Below are 25,676 nucleotides of genomic sequence, written 5' to 3'. Positions count from 1 at the left end.
TCCTCACTGCTGCCAGCAGTGCAGGATGAGTAGTGGCCATTTAAAACTCTACCGCAATGTCTGGTTTTCTGTATTTCGATCGTGTTAGAGATTGTCCATCATTTTCTATTTTGAGTCTTTGGGTGCTTTAACTTTTCATTTTTAAAGGTACTACTTTGGGGTACATGATCAGGAATGAGATTCCAGGTCATAATCTAAGTAAACGTGTGATCGTATTTCTTCCCATAGGTGGCTTACTGTTTGCACGTCCACCAGAAATGCATGGCAGTGTGCGTCTCTGTGTTTCTCAAGTGCGTTATTGGACTTTCCTGATGGTTATCTTACATAATTCTAAATCCAGCTAATTTACCAGATTCTGTGTCAGCTTTGGCCAAGGATTCTTTTGCAGTTTCCAGGTGTCCCATTATGGCCTCCGAGGAGGGGTCCTTTGTTTCCTATACCTCTGGTTATTTTCTTGTAGGATTGTGTTGGGTTCTATGTTGAATGCAATAGGTAGTGGTGCCTTTGCCACGGCCTGATCGAGTGGGGATGCCTTTAGACACCCACATCAGGATGCTGGTGTGGGGACCAAGACTTGTACAGCTTCATTGTATCAAAATCTCTGCATACATTCCCATTTAAATGTTTTAAAAATAGGTCAGAGGTACGTGCTAAATTCTGTTGAAGTTCTTTTTTTTTTTTAACCCGTTATGGGGAGGATTGCCTAATTCCTTCCTTTCTATTCCTTTGGAAAATTGAATGCTTCTTAGTTATGGTATATTTGTTAGTGTGTTTAAATGGTAATTGTTAAATGATTAAGAATTTGTAAAGAAAAACTGGACTAATAAGTGAACAAGCTCTTTCTTACTATACTGCTTAGTTGGAAAAAAAATAAAAGATTTTCCTCACATCCTGCTTGGTTTTAAAAGTGCAGTTACCAACATGTTGGGTGCTTTCTGAACAACCATTTCTGCTTCAATCTTTTAAGTACACATTAGCACCAAAAGGTCACAGACCCCGATGAGGAGCTGCCTGTTGTGAGGAAGGTAGAGTTGGGTGTGACTTGGTGTAGTCATTCCCGTACAGGATGATGAGCCCTGGCTCCAACCTTCAGTGGAATTCTCGAGCAGGTGTAGAGAAGTGTGAGCTTCTTTGGTGAGCTTGTCAGAGTCCACTGTCCATTCTTCAATGTCACTTGGATGGGAATGGTTTTCTTTTCTACGGACAGGACAGATCTCATGGATGAAACTTGCTGGCTTGAGTTGTTGCCCTCTCCTGTCTGCTTTCCTGAATATCTTTACCCCTCCCCCCATCCTGACTGTAGAGACATATAAACTGAAACAGACTTGTAGTTTTTACAGGTTGGATTTAAATTCCCAAAGGCAGTGGTGTCAAGTACCACCCCACGTGTACTTCTCATAATGTGAAGAGTGTTCCTCACAGGCAGGTTGGGGTCCGCATCATTCACCGCCTCCACAAACATGGATGCTGCTGATGGCTGGGGATTGCTCTGACCACTGGGTCTTGGAGAATTGGTGATACTGAGTGATTTCCAGGGCTGGATAATAAGATGGTGTTGTTTTTTTCTGTCAGTCCATGAACTCTATGCTAAGAACTCAGTCATCTGCCCTGCTAGGAGGTATTCAAGTAGTCCTCATATGAAGACAGGCCCCTCATGGATGAAACCTGGGGACTCGAAGCATTCACTGTCCGCACGTAGAAGAAAGACCTTTGGGTTGCTCAAGTCCCCAGACACTGGTGTGGAGAGGAGACACAGTGTCTGGCTGTTTGCTGTGCACATGCCTGATCCATTCAATCTATGAGCACAATAAATGGTTGTGAATGCCATTTGCTTTAGAGATAATTTGTTAAGTAACCATAGTATCTATAATATTATACAGAAACCTAGTATAAAATGTCTGAGATCACAATTTTATAGGGCTCATGGTTGCTCCATCAAAGAACCCTGGTTCGAATCCCAGAACCCACATGGCAGCTCACAACTGTCCCTGACTCCAGTTCCCAGGGCTCTGGTGCCCTTTTCTGGACTCCTCAGGCACCAGAGATACTTCTGGTGCACACCAGGCATGCACCTAGACAAAGCACACATAACTTTTTAAAAATAGTTAAAGAAACAGTTTCAGAAAGCTTGTTTTCTTTCTTCATTAACAAGCTAACTGGCATTCTGCTGACACACCAAGAATCATCTCAGGAAACAGACATGATTCTGTTCACTGGCCAACCCATGAGGTGTTACCATGTGCCCTTGCATAGATGGAGGCAGGGGTTGATAACATCTAGCAGTCAGTCTCCACGACGCCCCTAACCTCTTCTCCACGCTGCACACCTACGTCGTGAGAGGCCGCTGCATGCATGTCTATTTGGCAGGTAAAATAATACCTCAGGTGAAACCACATCTGTGTCTCTATTGCATTGTCTCTTTTGTCTGTCCACACCACTGCATACTCAACAGTTCACACTGGAAGCGAGGACAGAGGCTGGCCCTCTCCACCTTCCCATGTCCCAGGATGCACAGGGACAGCTGTCACTGCATCTCCTCCCCACCGTTCCCATCCCACTCATACGGTCCTCCTGGTCTGCCTCCTGTTGTTCTCTTCTTCCTGGCAGCCACCTCTCTCTGCCTCGGATCCTTTCTCTTGAAAGACCACCAGCAGTTTGTCTACAGAGTGTTTGGCTGGATGACGGTCAGGGCTGACATGTGTGTCGTGTAGAACTCTTCTCAAGTTGCACCCTGTCCAGTTCTTTTCCTTCCTCTCTTTTTTAAAATATTAAAGTTAAAAAAAAAACAACCTAGCAGCGCTGTGTTTGCAAGAACATGAGCAGAAAGTAACTTCCCACAGACTGCTCATTTGTGCCCGTCTCCCCATTGCCAGCCTCCTGCGTCAGTCGGGTGTGTTTGCTGTAAGTGATGGATGGATACCGAGATGGGCTACGTCATCTCATTTACGTTTACCTGTCTTTGCACCTAGTCACCCATTCAGCTTGAAACCTAGACCCCAGCTATGCCGAGCTCTTGCCATTTCTTAGACGAGCAACTCATATCCCCTGTCTTTTGATCTTCCTATCACTGCTGAGAATGCCCTTCCTTCCTCTTTTGCCTCATTTAGTTGTTAGACTCCTGCCAACTAAATCCTTCAAGGTCCGTATACCCAAATGTCCTTTTTCTTCTAGTCTGAGACTCCCCTACAGATATGGAACATGTTATGGCTGACCTTCCATTGTAAATCATGTGATGCTCACAGTACCCTGAGGCCAACACAGTGAGTTCCGACCTGGTGACCTCTGTTGCCTTTTCTCTCCTTTAGCAATGTGGGTCCCTGGGGATCAAGCTCAGGTCTCCAGGCTGGGCTGCAAATCTCCCTAGTGAGCTATCTCGCTGACCCACAATCTGAATCTTAAGTGACTTCCAAAGGCTCGTGTGTTGGAGGCCTGGTCCACAGATGGTGGTGATATTGAGAAGCAGGGGAAACTTTGGAGACCTGTTTGGATGCAGTGAGTCTCTGGAGGCCCAGGTCTCTCTCTTTCTCTGCTTCCTGATCACCATGGCATGAGCAGTTGTGCCCTATCACATGCACACCGCCATGATGCTCAGGCTCAGAGACAACAAGCAGAGTGGCCACTCATGGGAGCCTGAACCAAAGCAAACCATGGTCACTGGCACAGGGCCTCAGTGACCGAATTGTCATTGTCATTTGTGTCTCAGCCTGCTTTTTAGCCTTCCTCTTGCCCCTTTAACTTCTTATAGTTATGAATCTCCATTTTATACTTGTCAAAAGTACAGAATGCCCCCCCCCCTTTTTTTTATATATCTGCCACTATGAACCTCAACCACTACCATGAGACTTCCCATAGAAACACTCTACCACACAGACTTAAAACAAAAACTCTGAGAGCTTCTCACAAGAAACAGTCAGGGGCTGGAGAGATGGCTCTGTGGTTAAGAGCACTGCTGCTCTTGCAAAGGACCCAGGTTCATCACCCACATGGATGTTCACAGCCGTCTGTGACACCAGTTCCAGAAGATCTGATGCCCTCTTCTGACTTTTCACGGGCGCCAGGCTCACACACAGTGCACAAGTACACGAAGGCAAAACATTCGTGCACATAAAATAAAAATGAACCTAAAATTTATTTTTGATATCATCATTTAATAAAATCAGCATCTCACCCCTCTCATGCTGGTTAAGAGCATGATCCTAAAGTTTTTAGGCACATGGGTCCTGAGGTTTGCTTGGAAACTCTACGAGGGTGTTAAAGTGGCCTCCTGACATGACAGCTTGTGTGTCCTTCCACATTGCTCCCATCTTGTTTGTCCACCTACCCTTCTGTCTCTCCACCCACCCTTCCTCTTCCTATCAGTCACCCCCATGTACCTGTCACTCTGCTTGAGATGCTAAGAATAAGAAATGGGTTCCCCAGCACAAGATTCTCAGTTCTAAATTGACACTGAATGCCTTTGTTCCAACCCACGGCTGGAGGACTGAAACATCTGAGTTTGATATTCTTTAGTTCTTCAACGAGGAGTCTCAGCTTATAACAGCATTTTAGCCTTCCTTGGATGAAGAGTAGGATGAATAAGACCTTTTTCTATTTATTACTATGTGTAAGAACCATTGTAGAAAGTATTTAAATCCCCACTCAGGGCTTCTACCCCACCTTTGGTTATTGAGTTCCCAGATAAAAATCACATTCCCAGCCTTTATATTTACAATGAGCCTTAATGAACACCAGAGCTGGGCCGCTGCCTGCCCTCCATGCTGTCAGCATCTACTTTCCTACCGATAACCCCGAGTTATTACTTCCTATGTTCCATGGCTGCTTCTCCTCCTTCCTCTCTTGCACCTTCTTCCTTCTTGTGGTCCTCCTTTCCTGCCAAGCCTTCAAAACCTAAACCCCATTTTTGTCTCTTCTGCCCAGCTATTGGCTGTCCAATTCACCAACCAGAATTAACTTGGGGGTAGGATCACAGGGGCAAGTGCAGACTCCGGGTCTTGGGGGTCTGCACTGAGCATGACAATAGACAATAAATGACAAAATGTCAACAATGAGCTGCACTAATCTCCGGGTGATTCTAATTTTAAAGTAGATACCAATGAAGTCAGCACCTGTATTTATCCTTGAAAGCCCTCTGTGATGTCTGGGGATGTTGCATTGCTGTGAATCATTGCTCATGACTCATCCCTGTCTTAAGGCAAGCATGTGTGCAGCTCTTCCTGGATGGGGAGAGGAAGCAGATGAACAACTTCCTGGGTTATGTTGTACTGTGTACGTGTGTCTCTGTGTGTGCGTATATATGTCTGTGGACATTTATTCTTATATGGCCAGATCTTCTCTTTAGGAAAGCATTGTACCAACATTAGAATACCACTTCATTAAAAAAATGAGTTATTAGTAAAGTTCATATTTATATTTGGTTCATATATATTTATTTATATTAACAGTAAATGTTAATAGCAGAGTTAGATTCAACCCGTAATACATTCAGAAAGAATCTGGGCTGCTTGGTAATGAACCTCAATCTCCATTATTTTGCAATTTGTTACTTCCCTTGTTTAGTTTTTTGAAGGCCCATTTTAATTTATGTCCATTTTTTTTCTTATCATGGTGGACTTGCAAAGCACAGGAGCCTCAATGGGGCTATTTAACCTCCATGATTTGGGATGAACTTTTGGTAAATTCTTTCTCTTCCTCCCCAGGGAACATATTTATGAGAAGAGCAGAAATTAAAAAAAAATGGATGATGACTCGTGCATTGTTAGGAAAGTGGTTTAGATGGAGATTATAATTTCTGTTGTTACGTTTACTCTCACTTTAAAGGGAGTAAGAGATGGTTTGTTCTGGGGGCAAAAATTTGAGTGATCATGACCTGGGAACACATATTTAGGTTACCCCCAAATTCCATGTTCCAATGTGGAAGTGGTTCCATGAAGTTCTATAGTTTTACAGAAAAAGGAAAGTCAAGAATCAAGGCAAGTTTAAAATACATTGGCGGGTACATCAGAGAAGTGGTTACAGCAAGATGGGAGAAGCTTTTCTATAGACTCAGGATGCTAGCTGATGACACTCTTAACTTTTGAATTGGTGGAAGCTAGGGCTCTGCTGAGCTAATAGATTCTAAAAGGTTTCTATCTGTTATTCACAAGATGTTAGCTCCAACACAGAGGTGGGCAAGAGACAGAACTGGAAGACTAGAACTAGTCCAAGTTAAGGTAATGAGCCTCTGGATCTGCAACATTCCAACCTCTCTGGATCTGCAACATTCCAACCTCTCCACAGAGCTGCAGTTCTAATTGTCAGTCATCAATCAATCTCTGTAGACATAGCTTCTTTGCAAGAATTCTCCTTCACAGGTGTGTGTGTGTGTGTGTGTGTGTGTGTGTGTGTGTGTGTAAGTCTGAATTTTAACTCTGTAGATAATTTCTTACAAAGGTGAGTACAGTTCACTGTGACATCAGAATAACTGAATAGAGTTTCATGGCCACTGTGCCAACTAGATGGTGACCTTCATGTCTTTCTATTTCTTTCTCTGCAGCTGTAAGACCAAGGCCAGCTCTGAGTTGAAGGTGCAGTGTTCACAGCTTTGAGAGCATGGCTTAGTAGAGGGCTTCCTTCTGGTGTGCTTCCCTTCCCAAACCCAGTCCTCAGGCCAAGCCTCCACATTGATCATCCCAGAGATCTGTCACAGATTCAGGGAAATGCCAGGCAGTCCTGAAATGTGACTAAGAGTGGTCGTCTGTGCCCTCGGCACCTTGTTTACAGCCCATGGATAAGTCAAATAGCAGATGTGATGCTGGGCTAAAACAGGCCTCTGCCCTAAGCCTGGGAGATCAGGATACTGCTGCTTTAATGAAGCAAGCCTCTTAGCGTTCTCCCCCAAGCCGGCCGTCTCCAGCCTTTTCTCTTCTGCCCTTGAAGTCTGGCTGACTCATCAGCTCTCCCACAAAGGTCCTCCCTGGTGGTGTCAGGGCTGTGGTCCCCATCTGAGTACAGTAGGGTAGAAACAATGGCTGCATTTCACAATCTGAAATGCCTATTGTGTGAGTCTGTGTCGGCCTTTCATTGGGTGACGTCCAGAAATAGTGTGCTCTGGAACGTGGGTGGCGTAGGCACCCATGAGGCTGAGCTTGCCTTTCAGTTTCCATCCAGCCCCACAGGACAGTGGAGGGCTTGCTCTACACGGTGGTAGTGTCTGTCATTGCATGTGGGATCTTTTGAAGGCCTATCTTCTTTGCCCCCTCCTTCAGGTGTCCTCCTGAAAGATTGAGACCTCAGGAGAGGCAAATGCTGACTGACAATGGAAAGTGCCCCTCCTGCTCAGGTGTCCTTCTATTCTTGTGGCTTTGGCACCAGAAGTCACACTCACTGATAGAATGTTTAATGGAAGGCAGGGTGGGAGGGGCTGTGGGACTGTGGGACAAGCTACTCATTCCTTTCCTTACATTCTTCTAAGTGGTATAGACTTTTCTCTTGTGTGCGTGTATGTTCGTGTGTGTGCACAGTGTGTGTGTGTGTGTGTGTGTGTGAGAGAGAGAGAGAGAGAGAAAGAGAGAGAGAGAGAGAGAGAGAGAGAGAGAGAGAGAGAGAGAGCGTGCATCTGTATTTACATGCACAAGTGGAAACTTGGGGTTGGTGTCAGGTATTTCCCTCAGTCATTTCCACTTAAGTTTTGGAGACAGGGTTTCTCACTGAACTTGGAACCTACCAGTTTGGCAAGGTGAGCAGGCATGCCCTTGTCTCTGCCTCAGCAGTGTTAGTGTTACAGGTGTGCTCCTCTGCAGAGAGCTTTCCCTGGTGCTAAGAACCGACTCCCATCCTCAAGCTTGGGCAGCAAGCACTTAATGTTCTGAGACCTCTCCCTACCCTCTGACCTTTTTACTCTTCTTGCTGTTTGTTTTACTATGGATTTAACTAGGAATTTTGACTTGAAAGATTTCTGGATCTGTGCTCCTGCCTGGGAAGCCTCTGTAGCTTACTTCTGCTTCTTCTTCCCCTTTTTAATTTCAGCATAGTTGCTAAGGTCCATGGATGCCCAAGCTCTAGATGGCTGGCTGTAGACAGCCTAGCTAATCACATCTGTTGTAAATGGCCCTTGTTTTGTGAGGTTTACTTTCCCACTGGCACTGTGAAAACCACACTGTGTGAATTTGTGATGCTCTCTTCTCTCCAACCCAGCCCCACGCTCAGACGGGCTTTCCATTAGCCGTGTTTAAGTGACAGTGAAGCAGAGAGAGCTTGAATAGCTGTCACACAAAGGCCCTTGTCAGGCCAGGGCTCCTGTGGCCTGTGACAGAGACCTCCGGGGGCATGTGTTACAGGCTCCCTAAGGCTCCCCTATGGGGTGGATTTGGAGCACTCTGAAGGAGTCGACTTGACCCATCTGGCCACTTGGGGATCCCCTTCCTCCCTCATCATCTAAATTTGGCCTGCAGAGTGTCAGGTTGGCTGCATGGGTTTTAACTCCCACAAACACCATCTGGTCCTTCCGATTCAGTGTGGGACACCCTTACCATTCAGCCCTTACTGAGCCCTTGCAGTTCTGGGCTCAGTGTGGCACAGAAGCTCCTATCACTGCCACTGAGGGGACCGTGACACACAAGGAACATATGGCTTTCTGTCCTCAGTTCTGCATGAACTCTCTGCTGGCCAGACCGTTTTAAGATTACTTCAAATGTCCCCCAGTTGGTAGAGTGGCCAACTAGATGCATTCTCTCCTATACTGTCTGAGACATTTCTTCTCTCTCTTTCCCTGCAAAAAAATTTCATTGAAAGATCTGGAGAGATAACTCAGAGGTTAAACACTTGCTGCTCTAATAGAGGACCTGGGTTCAATTCCCAGCATGCACATGGTGGCTTACAACTATCTAAACCTCCAGTGGCAGGGGATCTGACACCTTCTACTGGCCATGAGGGGCCCTGAATATATACAGTGCATACTCAACAGGTGGACACACTAAATAAAAGTCATCCTTAGAAAAGCTCATTGATGATTACTAAGTTCAACCTCGGGATGTGTTAATACGCAACAGGAACATCTCTACTAATGGACCTGGCATCCTCACCGAAGGAGTCAGCAACTGTGTGAATAACACATATAATTAAAACATCGCTTACATGGAACAGAATAGGAGGCACGGTAAAGCTGATCAGAAGAGGGTCACAAGATACTGCGCGTATGAAAGGCCCCTGTGACGTGTCCTCAAGTCACCCTGACGATGCTCACCATTTGTGCATGCTCCTTCTCCATCCCCGTCACAGAGCAGGGACTGGCCTCCATGATGCCATCCCACAGTAGTAAGTATATGACGTAAATGCTCTCGAGGCGGGACAGAAATGAAAAACTAAAGGGAATACAGGGATGGATTCTGATAGAAACCTCTTGCCAGCTCAACGTCAGAAATTCCAGTGTAATTTATAGCATTTGCTATAAAGGCAGCCTACATGGTGACAATACGCCTTATATGGGTATATTTCAAATACACATATAGAATAGCAATGGATCATGTTTGAGGACCACAATAGTGACTATCAATTATCAAACTTGTTAGGATCTAAAATCACCCAGGAGACAATCATCTGTCCATGCTCGTGAGAAAGAATCTAGGTTCAGTTAGCCTCTGTTCATGCCTCTGAGAGAGAATCTAGGTTCAGTTAGCCTCTGACCATTCTGGTGAGGAAGCATCTGCATTGGTTTAGCCTCTGACCATTCTGGTGAGGGAGTATCTGCATTGGGTTAGCCTCTGCTCATGCCTGTGAGAGAGTATGCAGGTTCAGTTAGCCTCTGACCATTCTGGTGAGGGAGTATCTGCATTGGGTTAGCCTCTGCTCATGCCTGTGAGAGAGTATGCAGGTTCAGTTAGCCTCTGACCATTCTGGTGAGGGAGTATCTGCATTGGGTTAGCCTCTGCTCATGCCTGTGAGAGAGTATGCAGGTTCAGTTAGCCTCTGACCATTCTGGTGAGGGAGTATCTGCATTGGGTTAACCTCTGACCATGGCTGTGCGGGAGTATCTGGATTAGACAAGTGGACAGAATTCTGGGCTCTGGTTCTGCACTCTATGAAGAGTAGAGAGGGTGCTTGCCCCAGTGTCTGTGGTTCTCTGATTTCCAACTGTGGACAGTGTGAGCAGTTGCCTCCAGCTTCTGCACCAGGACTTTCCTGTTGGGACTGACAGGACCTTATAACTGTGAGTCCAGATAAACCCTTTGTTTATTTGTCTCCAAATTTGCTGTTTTGGTCAGGATACAAAGTTGCTTTTTTTCTTTTCCAGTCAGGATATCTGTCACAGCAATGCAAAAATAACGAAGGCTAAGTGTGAGCATATCAGGTTTGAGCCAAGCCTTTCTTCTACTGCCCATGCAATCTACAGTTTCTGGGTGTCTCTTAGCCTCCATGACTGCTCATGTGATTCAGGCTTTCCCTTACAGGCTGAAGTCCTATTCAAGACACCCCCAGAGACACCCTATAATCCCATTTAGAGGAAAGAGAAAGAAAAAATGCTTCTTAGCAGCCTTTTGAAATGCAACTTGACAGCAGCCACAGGGCTCTGTCTGGTTACGGAAGTCTGAGTCTTCCCTTGAGATTCTAACCCCACATTTGAGTGTGTCTTCAGTTTTCCTTGAGTTCTATCCTAACCTCTGACCCACTCTCTACTAAGATCTCTTAATTGACTCCAGCTCAGCCTCAGCCTGACTTCTCCTGGAATTCTTCTCTGTCCCCAAGTCAAGAATTGCACTTCCTCTGCATAGAAGTCACTGGAAAGAGCTCCCTGGGTCTCTGGCCCATGCCCCACTGCCATTGGCACTGTCCCTGAGAGAGTGTAAAAATGAACCAAGGACAAATTAATAAAACCATTTTGTATTTTAACTCTTTTCCTGTCTCAAAAAAAGAAAGAAAGGAAGAAGGAGAGAAAGAAAGAAAGAAAGAAAGAAAGAAAGAAAGAAAGAAAGAAAGAAGGAAAGAGCAATGACTCTGTGTAGTTGAGAAGCCACGGCTCCTTCCAGACTCATTCTTTTCGAGATAAAATTTGTCACTGTGTGTTTGTGGGAGGAGTTGTGAAGAGTCTGGGTCAGTGCCTGAGTTAGTCAGGCTTTAATCAGCACAAAGCTACTTTACAGGGAGGAGATGTGTTCTGGTTCTCCAGCCGTGGCCGTTGGGTCCGGGGAAGGCACCCATCAAGGCAGAAGCATGTGGCTGAGAACCACCTACATCAAGACCCAGGCATTAAGGTAGAAAGAGGCCAGTTCTATAGTTCCCCCTGAGAACACCTCTGGGAATCCAAAGCTCTCACAAGGTTGTACCGATTAAAGACTCCATGACAGGTTTTGAAGCTTTTGCTACGAAACACCAACTCCTCCTCTGGACCCACAGGTAACTGAAAGCAGGAGCAATGCCTTTGCCTTAGTTTCTCCGCCATCTTATTTTGTGTCAGATTCCTGCCTAGGAGGAGAAAGACCTTTGCCTTGGTTTCTCTGTCTTTCCACTTTGTGTCGGATTCTTGTCTACCATTGCACTCTGGTCATTCCAGGTGTGTCGGTCAGTGGTGGTGGTGGTACCACCAACAGCCCCAGCTCAGGTAAGGCTGATGCTTGACTCTGCCGCACAGAGGGGTTTCCGGATGAGCCAGAGTGGAGCAGAGTTCGTAGGGTTAATAGGCATTTAGGCCGGGGTTTGTACAGGAAATGGGCAGGTAGTGCACACTCTCAGAACAAAAATGCTGCCTTCTCTAAGGACTTATGTGGCTGTATGCCTGACCCTGAGGCTTCCTAAGTTACATTCCTCGGAGGATGTAATTTACGAGATTTAAAGATTAAGCAATGCTTAAAATTAAAAATTTCAAATTAAGGGAACAATATGATACGGCATAGTTTATATATCAACAATTTCTCTTTGTAAATGTGATTACATTTTTAAAGGAGTGGCGTTAGGGCTGAGGAATGAATGAGAGAGGAGAGCTAATTCAGTGGAGCTCAGAGGCACACACATCCTGGGCTTCAGTAGGCACCAATATGTGTTATTTATTTTTATTTTATGTGTGTAGGTGTTTTGCCTGTGTCTATGTCTGTGTCCCATGTGCATTGCCTGGTGACCACGGAGAGCAGGGGGAGGCTTAGATGCTCTGGAACTGGAGTTACAAAGAGGTGTGGGCCGGCGGCGAGCCTCCGTGTGGGTGCTGGGAACTGAAGCCAGGTCCTTTGAAAGAGAGGCCAGTGCTCTTCACCACAGAGCCATCTCTCTACCCTCCTCATTTGTTGTCTTGAATATTCTTCTTTGAAATGCCTCTAGGAACCCACACAGGTAATTTTGGCCTTAGCAGTTATGTTGAAGTTTCTGGGCTCCCACAAGGCAAACTAGATCCCAGAGTGAGGGGCTTTTCCCTTTCTCCTGTCCATCTAAGTTTCTCTGCCTTCCTACCTTGCTTCGTGTTGCTTAGCCTATCTTGCTTCCCAATAAGGACGGGTGCACAGAGGTCATGTACTGTCCTAAACCTGCAGTCACTTTGCATTCCAAGAACAGCAGTGCCTCACTGGATGGTCTCCTCCCAGAAGAAGGCAGTGCTGAAGCCTTGGACAGGAGCGATCATTTCCTGAGAACCATCTTGTTCCATAAGCAACAAGTCTTTCTTAGACCACCTTCTAGAATAATCTGAGACAGTGATCAACAGACTGCACCTCGGCTGTGTATACCCCGTGCTCTCGCACCCAGATTCCCTCCCCATTCTCTCCCTCGAGCTCATCACCGGTAACCCGCAGATGGAGTTGGGTCACTGGACTCCTCCTGACATCCACTAGCTCCCCGTCCTTCCCTTTCACCATGGCTGCTCTTTTTAATTGGCACATTGCATAGGTAGCTGAGCCTACTCTGCTGGTGCTCCTGGAGCTGGGGAGACTGCCCTAAATGTCTGGTGACAGATTCGCCATCTCCCGGTAGTACCGCCCTGGGGATCAAGCCTTTAGCACGGGCGTCAGGGGACATCCACACGGAGCCATGGTAATGCAGGACGGCTTGCTTTGTACACTGCAGTGAGTACCTTCTGAAGATGGAGTCTTCAGTTCCAGTTAGAGAAGCATGGAGAGATATAGTTGTGAGCCGGGCTGGGTCAGCCTTTTGTTCTGTTAGAATCCTTTTTTTTAAAAAACCAATTATTTTCAGCAAGTAAATCAGGGAAAGTATTTCAAGAGTGTTTTATTGTCAGTTTAACACACACACACACACACACACACACACACACACACACACACACAGAGGAATGCATCTCAAGGGTTTCTTGGCAACCTCTGGGATTAATTAACTTTTCAGTTTCCAAAAATGTATCAGGTGAAATAATATTATCCCAGTGCTGAGAAACCCCTGATGCAGAGGCTGAAGCCATGGCTACAGCGATGGAGTGTATGCACTGCCTGCGCTTCCAGTCCAGACAGATCAGGGACTACGGGGAATCAGCAAGGAATGACTATGTGCATTCAGTTTGAGAACAGTTATCCTGCATTGAGAAAAAGAACGATATCTCAGGCTATCTCAGGCTATCTCAGGCTATCTCAGGCTGCCTTGGAACCAGTGCTTTTGGCTTCCCAATTTGAAATGGAGATGGAGCCCGCAACTAGCTTGGTGCTTCCACACCAGAGACGCCATACAAAGCACGTTACCGGCTTACAGAAGATAGTCATGAGGCCCATGGATAACTGAGTGCCACAGCCTAGTCTCCTGGGGTGGAGGTGGGGGATGGAGTGAGGCATACTGTGGGAAGAGGGAAGGAAGCAGAGTAGAAATGGCTTTTTACATCCAGGGGCCGTCCCCACCATGGTCTCATGCCTCTTCCCACGTTGTTGGACCAGCTTTATCGTGTTCTTTTTATGCAGCCGTTTGAAGGGAAGATGCTTTTTTTGTTGGTGCTGCTGTTTCTCTCATTAATTTACTTATTGGAGAAGGATCTCACATAGCCTAAGCTGGCCTTGGATTTACTACCTAGCCAAGGCTGGCTTTGAACTTATGATCCTCTTGCCTCCACTTCCCAAGTGCTATGATTACCCATGCATGCCACCACAATGATTTATGGGATCAAACTCAGGACGTTCTGGATGATGGAAAAAAAAACACTCTACCAACGTCTCCAGCCCACAGCAGAAGGATCCGAGATTAAAAATACTGTACAAGTTGTTCAATTAGGCTCAGGTGCTAGGAGTAGTGGGAACTGTGGCTCTGTCAATGGTGAAATACACCTCTCCAGCAAGCTTTTCTGTTGGTGGCTTCACTAGCTTAGCAGGAAAGTCCAGTGGTTAGGCAGGGGAGTGTGTGTGAGGAATCCTTGTCACGGAAGAACAATGGTAGCACCATTTCCAGGTCCCCTTAACTACACTGCTGAGATCATACACTGTCAAATGTTCCACAAATCCCAGGAAGAGATCTTCTTAAGGGGCCCAGAAGTTCTGTTTTAGTTTGCTTTAGACAAAGCATCTGTTTACCTGCTTTCTGGATCAGGTTTCTGGGTAAAGTTTCATTTGAAGCTAGAGGTCTATGGTTTCTAGAAAGTTTGGAAACCACTGAGATAGCTGGGGAGGAGGAGGCTCTTCTAGGGGCCACATGGGGCTGAGAGTAGAGAAGGGTTGTGCAGTGGTCAGCTGGACACGTGGTTGAGCGTGTTGCTGTGGGGGAAACTCCATGAACAGACCTGCTTGAACAAAGCACAGGGGTGCTTACCTCGGGAGCCCTGGACTGCCCCGGGGTGTCTGGAGACTGTATTTCAGGTCTTTTACTCTCTGCTGTGTAATGAATATGACGGTCCAGGTAGGTACCAAGGTGGAAGCTAAGAGGTTTCCGACAGATGACCACACCTTCTTGTCTTCCTTTGCAGTGCACTTACATCTCAATTGACCAAGTTCCCAGGACCCACGCCATAGTGATAAGCAGACCTGCCTGGCTCTGGGGGGCAGAAATGGGAGCCAATGAACATGGGGTATGCATAGCCAATGAAGCCATCAATGCCAGAGAACCAGCTGCTGAGACAGAAGCCTTACTGGGGATGGATCTGGTCAGGTACAGAATGGCGATTCTTTGAAGCAACTGCCAGTGGGAGTGGGGATTAATGTTTTCCCATACTTTTTGCATTGTAAGAAGTTCTATTTAATAGAATTCTAAGAAGATGGGGGCGGGGAGAATAGATACAATGGCATATTATTCATCAATACAAAAATAATTAAATACCGCTGTGTGTTACAAATAGGATCTTGAGAACTTGATAAACGCTAGCAAAGACATCAGTTACAAAAGCCACTGTGTGAGTCATAGGAGTCATAGAGGCCGGAAGTAAGGGATGCTTCTCTGGGGTTGGGATGGGAGTAAGGGAGTGGGTAGGAGGGTGTCTTTGGGGATATTGAAAATGTTTTAAACAGGTTGTCGTAGTGGTTATACAACTGTTTATTTAAACTGTTTTAATAGAAACCCCTAAAAATGAAGAATTATATCTTTAAAACATGTCTTAAAAATTCCACATTTATACATGCTCATGTTTTGAACCTTTTTAAACAACATTTTTAATAGAATTATATTGGTTAGAAATTGTAATAACATAAAAGAAAACAATAAATGCATAAAAGTTAAAAGAACAAAGAACACAGTTGGAGCACTCCCTCTTCCGTCGGCCCCTTGGTAGTCTTTCTTGCACCCCCCCCCCATTCTCAAATACATGGACCAGAAGAAGCCAGATGTGGGTTTGGGATCTTGGTATCTGTTTACCCCTGTGGCACAAGTACAGGGGAGTGGGCCTAGCACATGAGGGCAATAGGTAGCTGAGTGCTGAGTGAATGAGGAGAGTAGAGTGTGGGAGAGCAGGACTCCTCTGAAATGGAATCATAATGTCACTGAATGAAGATGGGGCTGGAGGGCGTGGTTTTCAGGAGGGAGTGGATGGAAATACCAAATAATGGTTGTTCTCTGTGCTAAGTCTCCTCTGGCTTTCAATATGAGGCCTATACTAGACAGCTTTAGAAATTCCTTCCCAAAGCTAATTTCCTAAGAAAAATAATTAAGGTTTGGACAATTTTTTTTTCTAGAGAAAAATCACTCATTTACCCAGAAGCCCCTATGACCCATGGCTTCTGCCAACCCTGAGTAGATCTGCTATGGATAGCCCTTGGGAATCGTTTCTGGGTCATTTTCTTTTGTTTTCTTTCCTCCCTCCCTCCCCCCTTCCTCCTCCCACCCCAGATAGTGTTTTACTTTGTAACCCATGCCTCCCAGGCTCAGTACTGATGACCCTCCTGTCTTAGCCTCCTGAGTGCTGAGATGTTAGTCTGGATAAAATAAGAACTGGGGGAGGGGGACAGAAAGAGCTTTGTATGTTCAGTCAGTTTTTCTCTCCAACAAACATGTAGAAACCAAGTTTTGGGTTTGTTTTTTGCAGCTCCCTTAGTGTGTTTTTCCTTTTAAACAAACCTCTACATTTAGTAGAAATGAAGCATCAGGAACAAAAATCATCCCTAAACCCTTAGTCTATGGCTTTGTGATAGTTTTGCAGTTTGGGAACCTAGGGAGTTGGCAGAAATCTTAATCCTAAAAGTTAACTTTTGAGTGTTGGCAGAGAGAGAACCTTTCCTCCCTGAGAGCGCCTTATCCTCCTGAGATTCTCCGTCCTGTGAGCAGTGTAGCCTGCTCAGTATCAGCACGGTCTTCACTCTGCTACACGAGGAAGCTCATGGCTACAGAGATTTTAGTCTGCTTACAGGGAGAGGATAGAAAACCGAACAACACAGATTCTTATAAAAATCAAATCAAGAAAAACAAAATTATTTTTAAAGCTTTATTATAAAAAGCTCTGCAAATGAATAAATACATAAATAATATCACACACACACAATCTAATCAGACCAAACAATCTATACAACCTAATGAACTTATATACAAGTGGTTCTGAACCTTCCTAATGCTGAGACCCTAATACAGTTTCTCATGTTGTGACCCCCAGCCATAAAAATATTTTTGTGGCCACTCCATAACTGTACCGTTGCTATTGTTATGAATTTTGATGTAAATATCTTATAGGCAGGATAGCTGAAAGGGTCCTTTGACCCACCCCAAAGGGATCGAGACTCACAGGTTGAGAACCGCTGTTGTATTGTTAGGATTAAGTTATAAATGAAGATATAGATCTGTTTTATTTTAGTTATGATTCTGTCATGGGTTATTTTTGGTTTCAGTGGTGGATCATCAATATGTAGAATATGAACAATACTGAAAGTGTAAAATTTAATGGGAGGGGTCACGGCATCCATTTGAATGTCAATTTTAGGTGAACAGCACAAATCTAAGGGTGACTGAAAGTGACAGAGAGAGGAAGCAGGAGGATCTGGGATATGATGACACAGAAGTGGTAAAAATATCCCGGAGCTAGCCCTCCACAAACACTGCTGGGTGTGAACTTCAGAGCTAGCATTCGATAGACCCTTGGCTGGGGCACTTGGGATGTTCAGGGAGATGTGCTCCAGGTGGGTCTACAGGACTGAAGGGTGGGGACAGAGAAGCTATATTTGGTGGATAATTGTTGCTGTGAGAGTTATCAAGGTCTGGGATAATAACAAACGCAGGAGTAGATAATGACTGACCTGAAGCCATCTAAGTTGCCATCTCCCCCTGGCTCGCACACAGCCATTGCAGTAAGAATGGTGTGACAAATCCTGTGACCCTGGCCACTTCTTGGAGGGGCACACAGTTTGTACCTAGAGTAGACTCCTAAGTTCAGGGTCAAATTCCGAGTCTGGTCCCAGCTTTAAACTGGCTAAACCTAATCTTTTATACCAATCAAGTCCTATGAGTGACTCCCCTAAGCCTCAATGTTAACTGGAGAGCTGTGCATACTGTAGATCAAAACCACAGCGCTGCAAGTGGCAGGGTTCTAGGGCAGCTGTTCTCCAAGCATGGCCTCTACAGAAACACTGCCCAGGAGCCTGCTAGGGAGGCAAATTCATCCCCATCTGTCTCTGTCTCTCTGTCTCTCTGTCTCTCTGTCTCTCTGTCTCTCTGTCTCTCTCTCTCTCTCTCTCTCTCTCACACACACACACACACACACACACACACACACACACACACACACACACACACACAGAGTACATGGGATTGGCCCACCGTCTACCTCGGCAACGCAGGTGGCCCATATGGCAGAGAAGACACTGCTGTTCAGCTGAAGATGGCTGTCCTCATGGTGGCTCTTCCAGCTGCTGCTTTTAGCAGTGTCGTGCCATTTCTTGCGCTGTCCTTGCTTGTCCTCCGTGCTTGGCTGCCAGCTTCCTGGGCAGCTCCTGGACGAGCGGGCATAGTTATATTTCACATGCTACTCCAAGTGTCTGTGAGACGGTGGCTGATCATTGGAAGACTATAGCTGCCCCCATCTGCAGCCTCTGCTCCTTTGTGCCTTCCATCCACACGTCAGCTGGGGGAGACATAACTGACCGACAGCCTCGGTTTAACAGGCACCGTCTTCAGGGTAAAGGTATAATTTGTATGAGCTTCTTAGAGGTGTGCAAGCATTAGGTAACATTTGTTCTAATTCATTCTTAGTGGTAAAAGCCAAGCTTTGTCTGTTCCCTTGCCTTTCCTCCTCCCTCTCTCCTCTTTTCTTTTCTTCTTTCCTTTCGTTCTTATGTATCTCTGAATAGTACTCCCTCCTAGCGTCCCCAACACCAAGAGGCATACACACACACACACACACACACACACACACACACACACACACACACACACAAAGTTTTGCTTCTTAGCAACTATGGATCCAAGTACCAAACAGCTGGCAGGAGCTAACATTAAAATAGGGGATCATTTTTGGAAATCAAGGTATCTCTTACACCTGGAGTCCATTAAATCTAATGTCTATTTGTCCTGACGATGCCTCTTGGCCTCCATCATGATGAGGCCCAGGAGGCATTTGGATCCCATTAATTAGACAGAGTATGCTGGGAATACCTAATAATCAGCTAGAAGTGGGGCTGGGGTGGCAGCCCTAAACTGTGGTTTTTCCCAACACCTGTGGTGTAAGGATGATATAGCATCTAGCTCACAGTCCTCCAAGATTAACCTCTGTTCTCTGAGTAGATCGGGGTGCCAGCTGGTTCCAGAGAGCACTGCTTTCTGGTCATGCACTATGCCTGACCCTTACACTCAGGTTTCATCCTCTTCTTTTTCTGCAGACTCCCCCTACCCTTCATTTCATGTGTCTGTGTGCACAGTGTGCATGCATGTGGAGACCCAAGGTCCAGAACCTTCCTATATCACTTTGCTCCCTCATTCTTTTAGGGAGGGTCTCTCAACAAGATCCAGAGCTTTCTGGCAGAGCTATCCTTGCCAGCCAGCTTCCTCTGGGTGTTCCTCTGTCTTTGAATTCCCAGGGAGCTGAAATCATAGGTGGGCACCCAGCAGTACATGGTATCTAAACATGGTCTTCCAAGCCATCGTCCTGCAGACTGACTTTTCCTACTTCTAATTGAGTTTGGTGTTGGCACTAAACCTGGCCAGTCTTGTTGTTTCAGAGCATCTTGTCATTCTAAACACAACCCATCAGCTGTTCCTCATGTCAGAAATCTCAGAAGATCTTGAGAGAAAGTTGAGGAAAAGTTGGAAAGGTGTGTGTTTTTTTGTGGTAGGTTCTTAGTGAACACGGGTGCACACAGGTGATGGGAAAGGTGAAACGTGGGTAGTTAAAGTCGCTATTTCCCTGGCTTATATGTGCTATTTTATTTAACACTCACAACAACCCAAAAGCTAGGTTTTCTAATTCCTTATGGTAGATGAGGAAACTGGAAATTAGGGAAGTTAAGTGGCTTGCCCAACACCCTAGGGCTAGAAGGGGGCTGAGTTCGGAATACCAGGGTACCACTTCTCTCCAGATTGGATCCTGCTTTACTTCTTCCAGTGAGACAGAGCATTGAAATGGAAAGGAGTCGAAAGGTCTCAAACACACTCCCCTGTCAGGAGGGGAAATGACAGTAGATTCTGTTTTAGACTGAGTTGGCGTTTGTTCGTGATGCAGGATCCTGGGCAGCCTTCACTCTGGAAAGCAGAAAGCCCTCAGTAGGCAGGAGTGGGGCACTGGCTTTTACAGAATAGAGATGGAGAAACAGATTAACATGGGGAAGAAAAAAGAAACCCATTAGCATTAGGTGACTTCGGGTTACTCTTCTGTAAGGGTTACAGCTACAGGGACGTTCTTATGTAGACTGAGAATCCGTTGTGCATTAAAGAGGGATAAGAGTGGAATGTCGCTGTTCCCAAAAGCTCCAGTCATGGAACATTCACAGCTCCAGTTCGGTCTGGACTGGCCAACTGAGGGCTGTTGCAGGAGCTCAATACAAAACAATGGCCTTCCGTAAATTTTAAAATTCAAGTCCACACAGCATGTAACATCCCCTTACTACTTTTCTTAGTCTACGTGGAACACTGTACCAAAGTCATAACAGCCTGGGAGGTTTAAATGACAGATATTTCATATTGCAGTTCTAGAGGCTTGGAAGCTCCAGATCACAGTGTCAAGAGGTCCTCTCTGAGGTACGGAAGGCCAGAGCAGAGGCAACCTTTTGTGTCTCTTTGCTGAGGACCCCGATCTCATCACAGACTGCACCCTCTTGCTCTAACCTCTTCCCAAAGCTCTAATTGCCCCACACGGGAGAAGAGGCTTCAGTACTTGAAGACAGGCACAAACTTTCTGTTCTTAGCATCATCCTGAGTAGTCCAGCCTTTGCTAAAGGCCGAGAATCTTCTAAATGTCAGGAAGACTACAACCTGAGGGACCAGGAAGATGTGTAGGTAGAAAGGGGTAGGGTAATTTGCAAGAGAGTCTTCTAAGAACAGAGTCCTCTAGGGGTGGTCTATCAGTTATTTTCATTACTTGCTCCAGAACAGTAGTGGTTTGCCAAACTCAATCCAGTTTTCACCTATTTGGGGTGTAGAGGGGAGCCTCTCAGAATCCACATCATAGATACAGCAAAGCTCAGTGGGCAGATTCCTAAACCAAAGTGCGGGTGCTGTCTGACAAGGTCTTTCAGGCCTTGAGCCTCATGTTTTGAATTGAATTCAGGAGCATCTAACTCTCAGAGCCAGAACAACTTAGTCAAAGCACCTTGGAAGGTTGTAGATGTTTGCATGAGATTAACCTGGATCCTTCCAAGCCATCTCTGTCCTGGTCTTTGTTAGGCTAAGGCACAGCCACTAAGTCAACTTAGGCATTGGGTCAGAAACACTCTTGTTTCATTTGGGAAATGTGTACTGAACCCATCCAGGAGGTAAGAATGGGAGGGGATGGCTTGAAAACGTACCTTAGGATGCCGAGTGATGTCCTGCCCAGTGACTTGGGATTCATCTGCCTCTCTTGAGCTCAGGAGGAGTGTGTGAAGTCCCAGTGTCCTTGCCTACCTTTTACTGTGGAGTGGGCAATTCTATCCTCATCCCATGACCAGGCGGCAGCTGGGGATCGTCACGTGGGTTAAGGGCATAGATAGCATTTAGCCCATGGTGCTGACCTGAGGAGCAATGAAGTCAGACCCCTACCTGCATTTCGGGATGGAGGAAAAGTACAGGTACAGAGCTTGGGTGAACTGGTATGGGATGCTCTGACCGTGAACGTAAGCCAATCTCGGGGCTCAGTCTACAGCTTGCAGCTCTATTATCCTTTCTTCTCCGTGACAGCCCAGCCTTAAGACACATTCAGCTGAGAGACTTTAAACAGGCATTACTTCTCAAGCAAGTCATGGATTTATCAAGGACGGATTACACCTCCACCTAAGTAGCTCTGTCGTCTGCTCTAAGACGTGAGCGCCCATGAGCAGAGTAACAGTCCAACTGGAAGGATGGATGAAGGGACGACGTGCACCTCGTGTGCCACTGTCTGTCACCTCAGCTCGAGGAGGCGGTAGTGTGTGCATATTGCCAGTGTGAGGACAAACAGCTAGAAAGGTCACATGACTAAGGCCATATTGCTGTTGATTAGCATAGCAAGAGCTGGAGCGAGGTCCCGTGCTCTCTGAGTTTCTGGGCCACCACATTCCACCTGCCCAAGGGGATGTTTACTGGCATGGCTCCACCATTTAGGGGTGTGTGTTTTCATGTTTGTTGCCTTATAACACCCTGGCGACCTTGACACTTTTTAGAGATGGTATAAAGCCGAGGTTCACGTCTGCTATGCAGGCTGTCCAAGGTCATGCAGAAGGAAGTGTCTGGACTCTCCTTGACAGGCTGGTTCACTGATAAGGCTGGGGAAAGAACATGTCGGGCTCGCTTTAGGCAGAGTCTATGTTCTTTTGATAGTTGATGCTGTAAAGGACAACAGTTGAGACAGCCTGATATGTAGGAGGGAGGTACGTAGGAAAAGAACCAGTCCTATGTAACCTGTTCCTAATGAGAACTCTGAGCAAATTATATGCCTAGAGGACAATGGCTGGCAACCGAACACTTAGAACCAGTTTTCTCAGTGCACTATAGGATGCTGTAACAAAACACCTTAAATGGGAGCGTTATAGACAACAGAAATGTATGTGCATAGTTTTTGAAGCAAGGAAGTCCAAGATCAAGGTACCAGTATTTAGTGTCTAATGTGGATACATTCTGATTCATACACAGCACCTATTTACTGTGTCCCTCAATGGTAGAAGGAGGCAAGGCAGCTCTCCAAGGAAGCCTCTTTTATAAAGGACACTATTGGTACTCATGATGATGTCACTCCCATGATTTCATCATCTTCCAGAAGACCCACTGCATAATACCAACTCATTGGTGTTACGTTTTCAACATGAACTTCAAAGACACACAAAGTAGGCTTTAACAGTACCCAAAATACCCACTGGAGAATAACCGTTGATCCAAGCTTGAGAGATTTCCTTTTTCTCAGGGCAGTAGCCAGGAGGAAAAAACCAACCTAGAGCTGAACTGGACAGTTATACAGTGAGCCAAGAGCAAGAACGAGCTGTGAGTATAGAGGACGCAGCCCCTGGCCCATGAGATTTCTATTCTTATGAAAGGCAATCAAATCTAAAGACAGAAGAACACATTTCTACAGTTTTTAATTGGCTGTGTTACGAGAGGCATTCTGAGTTAAGTACTATTAAGTAGTTCATATATTGGTCTGAATATTTAGCATGTTTGTATGTATTGGCATCTTTCCCGACGTGGCACATGTCCCAGTCTTCCCTTGCTATGGTAATGATCATGTGGCCTGAAGTGATGGAGGTGTGCTTATGATTTCCTTCAGGCTTGGTTTAGAACGAGGGACAACAGCTAAAGAAGCCTTAGACATCATCGTCTCCTTATTGGATGAGCATGGACAAGGTGGAAATTATTATGAAGATGCCCATTCCTGCCATAGCTTCCAAAGTGCATATCTGCTGGTGGATCGTGATGAAGCCTGGGTGCTGGAGACTGTAGGGAAGTATTGGGCTGCTGAGAGAATCACAGGTGAGGGGGTACAGAATCTGGAGTTTTGAGGGTAGGACGGGCTGAGAGGATGTTGGTCAGATATGCTGGGCTGGCCCAGAAGAGCTGTGCTGCTGTGCAGTATCCTCTGTGCATCCCCTTCAGGCTTAGGCATGCCTTTCCTGCCAAGTATCTTAATTAATTCTACACTTCCTGCTTGCTTTTTGGACATCTCTAGTTGTAACTATAAACCATGGCTATGGGTTGGGCAAGAGAACGAGGAGTCTTGAATCATAGTAAGTCAACAAACCTCTTGTCACTTCCATAGCTGCTAAAGCTTAGACTCATCCTCTAAAATAGAAACTTGGGTCTCTAGGGACTATTGAGTGCCACTGGGTGCCAACCAGGTCACATGTCTGAAACTCCATCTCTAGGAGGGCATCATGGACTTGGCCATCTACATGGGAAGCGCCCCTCTAGTTCATACGGCTTCTTGTTTCTGGTTCAGTGTGGAGACAGTGTACCACCACTCCAGGGCTCTCCCTCAGACTCCCAATGGGATAGAGTTCTAGAATTGGCTAAAGGGCTTCCAGAATTCCTACATAACTCCACAGGAAACTGGTCATTGGCGGTCCCCTTGCACTCCCTGCGACAAGATGATAAATACATACCACATGCATCAGCAGACTCCCTCACCAAGTTCTGGGGATGTCCGGCTAGTCCATCAACACATTGTCATCTTCTTGACCTCTACACCCCTGCATACTTTTGTTTAGTCGAGTTCACTATGAAGCCTTTAACCAGCTAATTATGAAAGGCATTACATATGAAATCCGTTTGCTACCTCAGTGTTTAATCAGAACCAAATCTGACCTTAGCTAGATCTTGACAGTCACTGGGCGTCAAACCTGTTTTTGTGCACAGGTTCCAGGGACGGAGGCTCACCCATGATTAGCATGGTCCATGCACAAAGCCACCCTGCTGAGAACAAGAGGGTAGGCAGTTCTCTATGTGCGTGAAGACTTCGTCCTCTCATTTTCACATGGTGTGGACCAGGCTAGCAGAGCGGCCAGGGAGTTTGCCTACCTCCATGTGCCTATCTCTCAGGGCCTGTGCACGATCCCTACCTGATCTTAGAGGGTTAGCAGAACAAAAGTTTCCCTCCTCCCTACCCTCAGACCTCCAGCTCCCCTTCCCCGACGGGAACTTAAAACTCCTTTACACAAACCCTCCGAAGACAAAGTGATGCTATCAAATGGCTCTCTCAGAAGAGCTGGAGGAGGGCTGTGTTTCAAAGCAGTGCAGTTGCTTTTAAGTAGAATCTAAGACTTTTTGATCTGTAACTGCATTCAGAAGCAGGGCGTCCTTCAAAGCATCGCTTACAAAGGCCCACCTCTACAAAACGAGTGTTGTTTTTCACTAAACATCTTTTTCAAACAGCCGTTTTTTTCCATCGTCAGTTTCATGTTCTCTGACCCCAGCAGCACTCGATTCACGGTGGTGGGAGTTACTGAACTCTGTGCTCTCCATTCTGATTCTTAAGAAACAAGTGTTTACTATAAACCAGCCCTCTAGGAAAATAACCTCTGTGGCATACTCAAGAACATTTCTTTCTTTGAATAGCTTAGTATAAATGGTCCCAATATCATTTCTTTTTTTTTTTAGATCATAACTGTTTTCTGTTGCTTAATTAGAGTTTTACATGGCCAATACCCTATGGGGAAAAAAAGAATGATCAATGACCAGAGCCTCTCAGTCAGGAGTGCATAGTTTGGAGGTATAAATCATCAAAGCAAGGCATCCTGGGGAAATAGTCCAGATGACCTGGCTTCAAGGCTCCCAGATTCAGGCTGAAAGGGCTCTAATATAGTGGGATTCAGGCAATAAGAGCTCTAAGATAGCCTTGTCTTTCTTTCTTATTCCTTTTTCCAATAATTTGGAAGCTCAACATGGTCCCTGGGAGACTCCTCTGGGAACAGTCCTTTTGAGTTAGCAATGGGAACCTAGCCCCTGCAGTCTAGACAAACACCTTAAAGCTTAGGGACCAAGTTACCCTTCATGTGTCTGGTTGTGTGTGGGTGGGGGTGGGGATGGCAGAAGTGTTCCTGGGGAGGAGGAAGCTGTGAAGTTTGTGGAGTATCCCTGTAGAGAAGTCATATATAGACTGAGTCTCCTGAGAAGTCCTTTCAAAGACCTGTTCAATTTCCCTGTAACCACACATGCTTGGAGTTTATTTAGCCAAAATGAAGGGCCATGAGCGTTTCATTTTGTTTGTGAACTTAAGATCAGTAAAT

General features: G+C 45.9%; 1 protein-coding gene across 4 annotated transcripts in view; it reads left to right on the top strand.

The window, feature by feature from the left end:
- Positions 1-25,676, top strand: part of Scrn1 (secernin 1) — a 62,128-nt gene that overhangs the window by 19,375 nt on the left and 17,077 nt on the right. For all 4 annotated transcript variants that reach the window (XM_039108254.2, XM_006236512.5, NM_001025063.1 and 1 more), the window contains exons 3-4: positions 14,849-15,030; positions 23,222-23,424. In XM_039108254.2, the coding sequence (XP_038964182.1) occupies positions 14,849-15,030; positions 23,222-23,424 (385 nt within the window). The remainder of the gene's footprint in view (positions 1-14,848; positions 15,031-23,221; positions 23,425-25,676) is intronic.

This window comes from Rattus norvegicus, chromosome 4 (assembly GCF_036323735.1).
Source record: "Rattus norvegicus strain BN/NHsdMcwi chromosome 4, GRCr8, whole genome shotgun sequence".
In the NCBI taxonomy this organism is placed as follows: domain Eukaryota; kingdom Metazoa; phylum Chordata; class Mammalia; order Rodentia; family Muridae; genus Rattus; species Rattus norvegicus.
The sequence above is the reverse complement of the archived record's forward strand: the minus strand, read 5'-3'. Positions and strand labels throughout refer to the sequence as shown.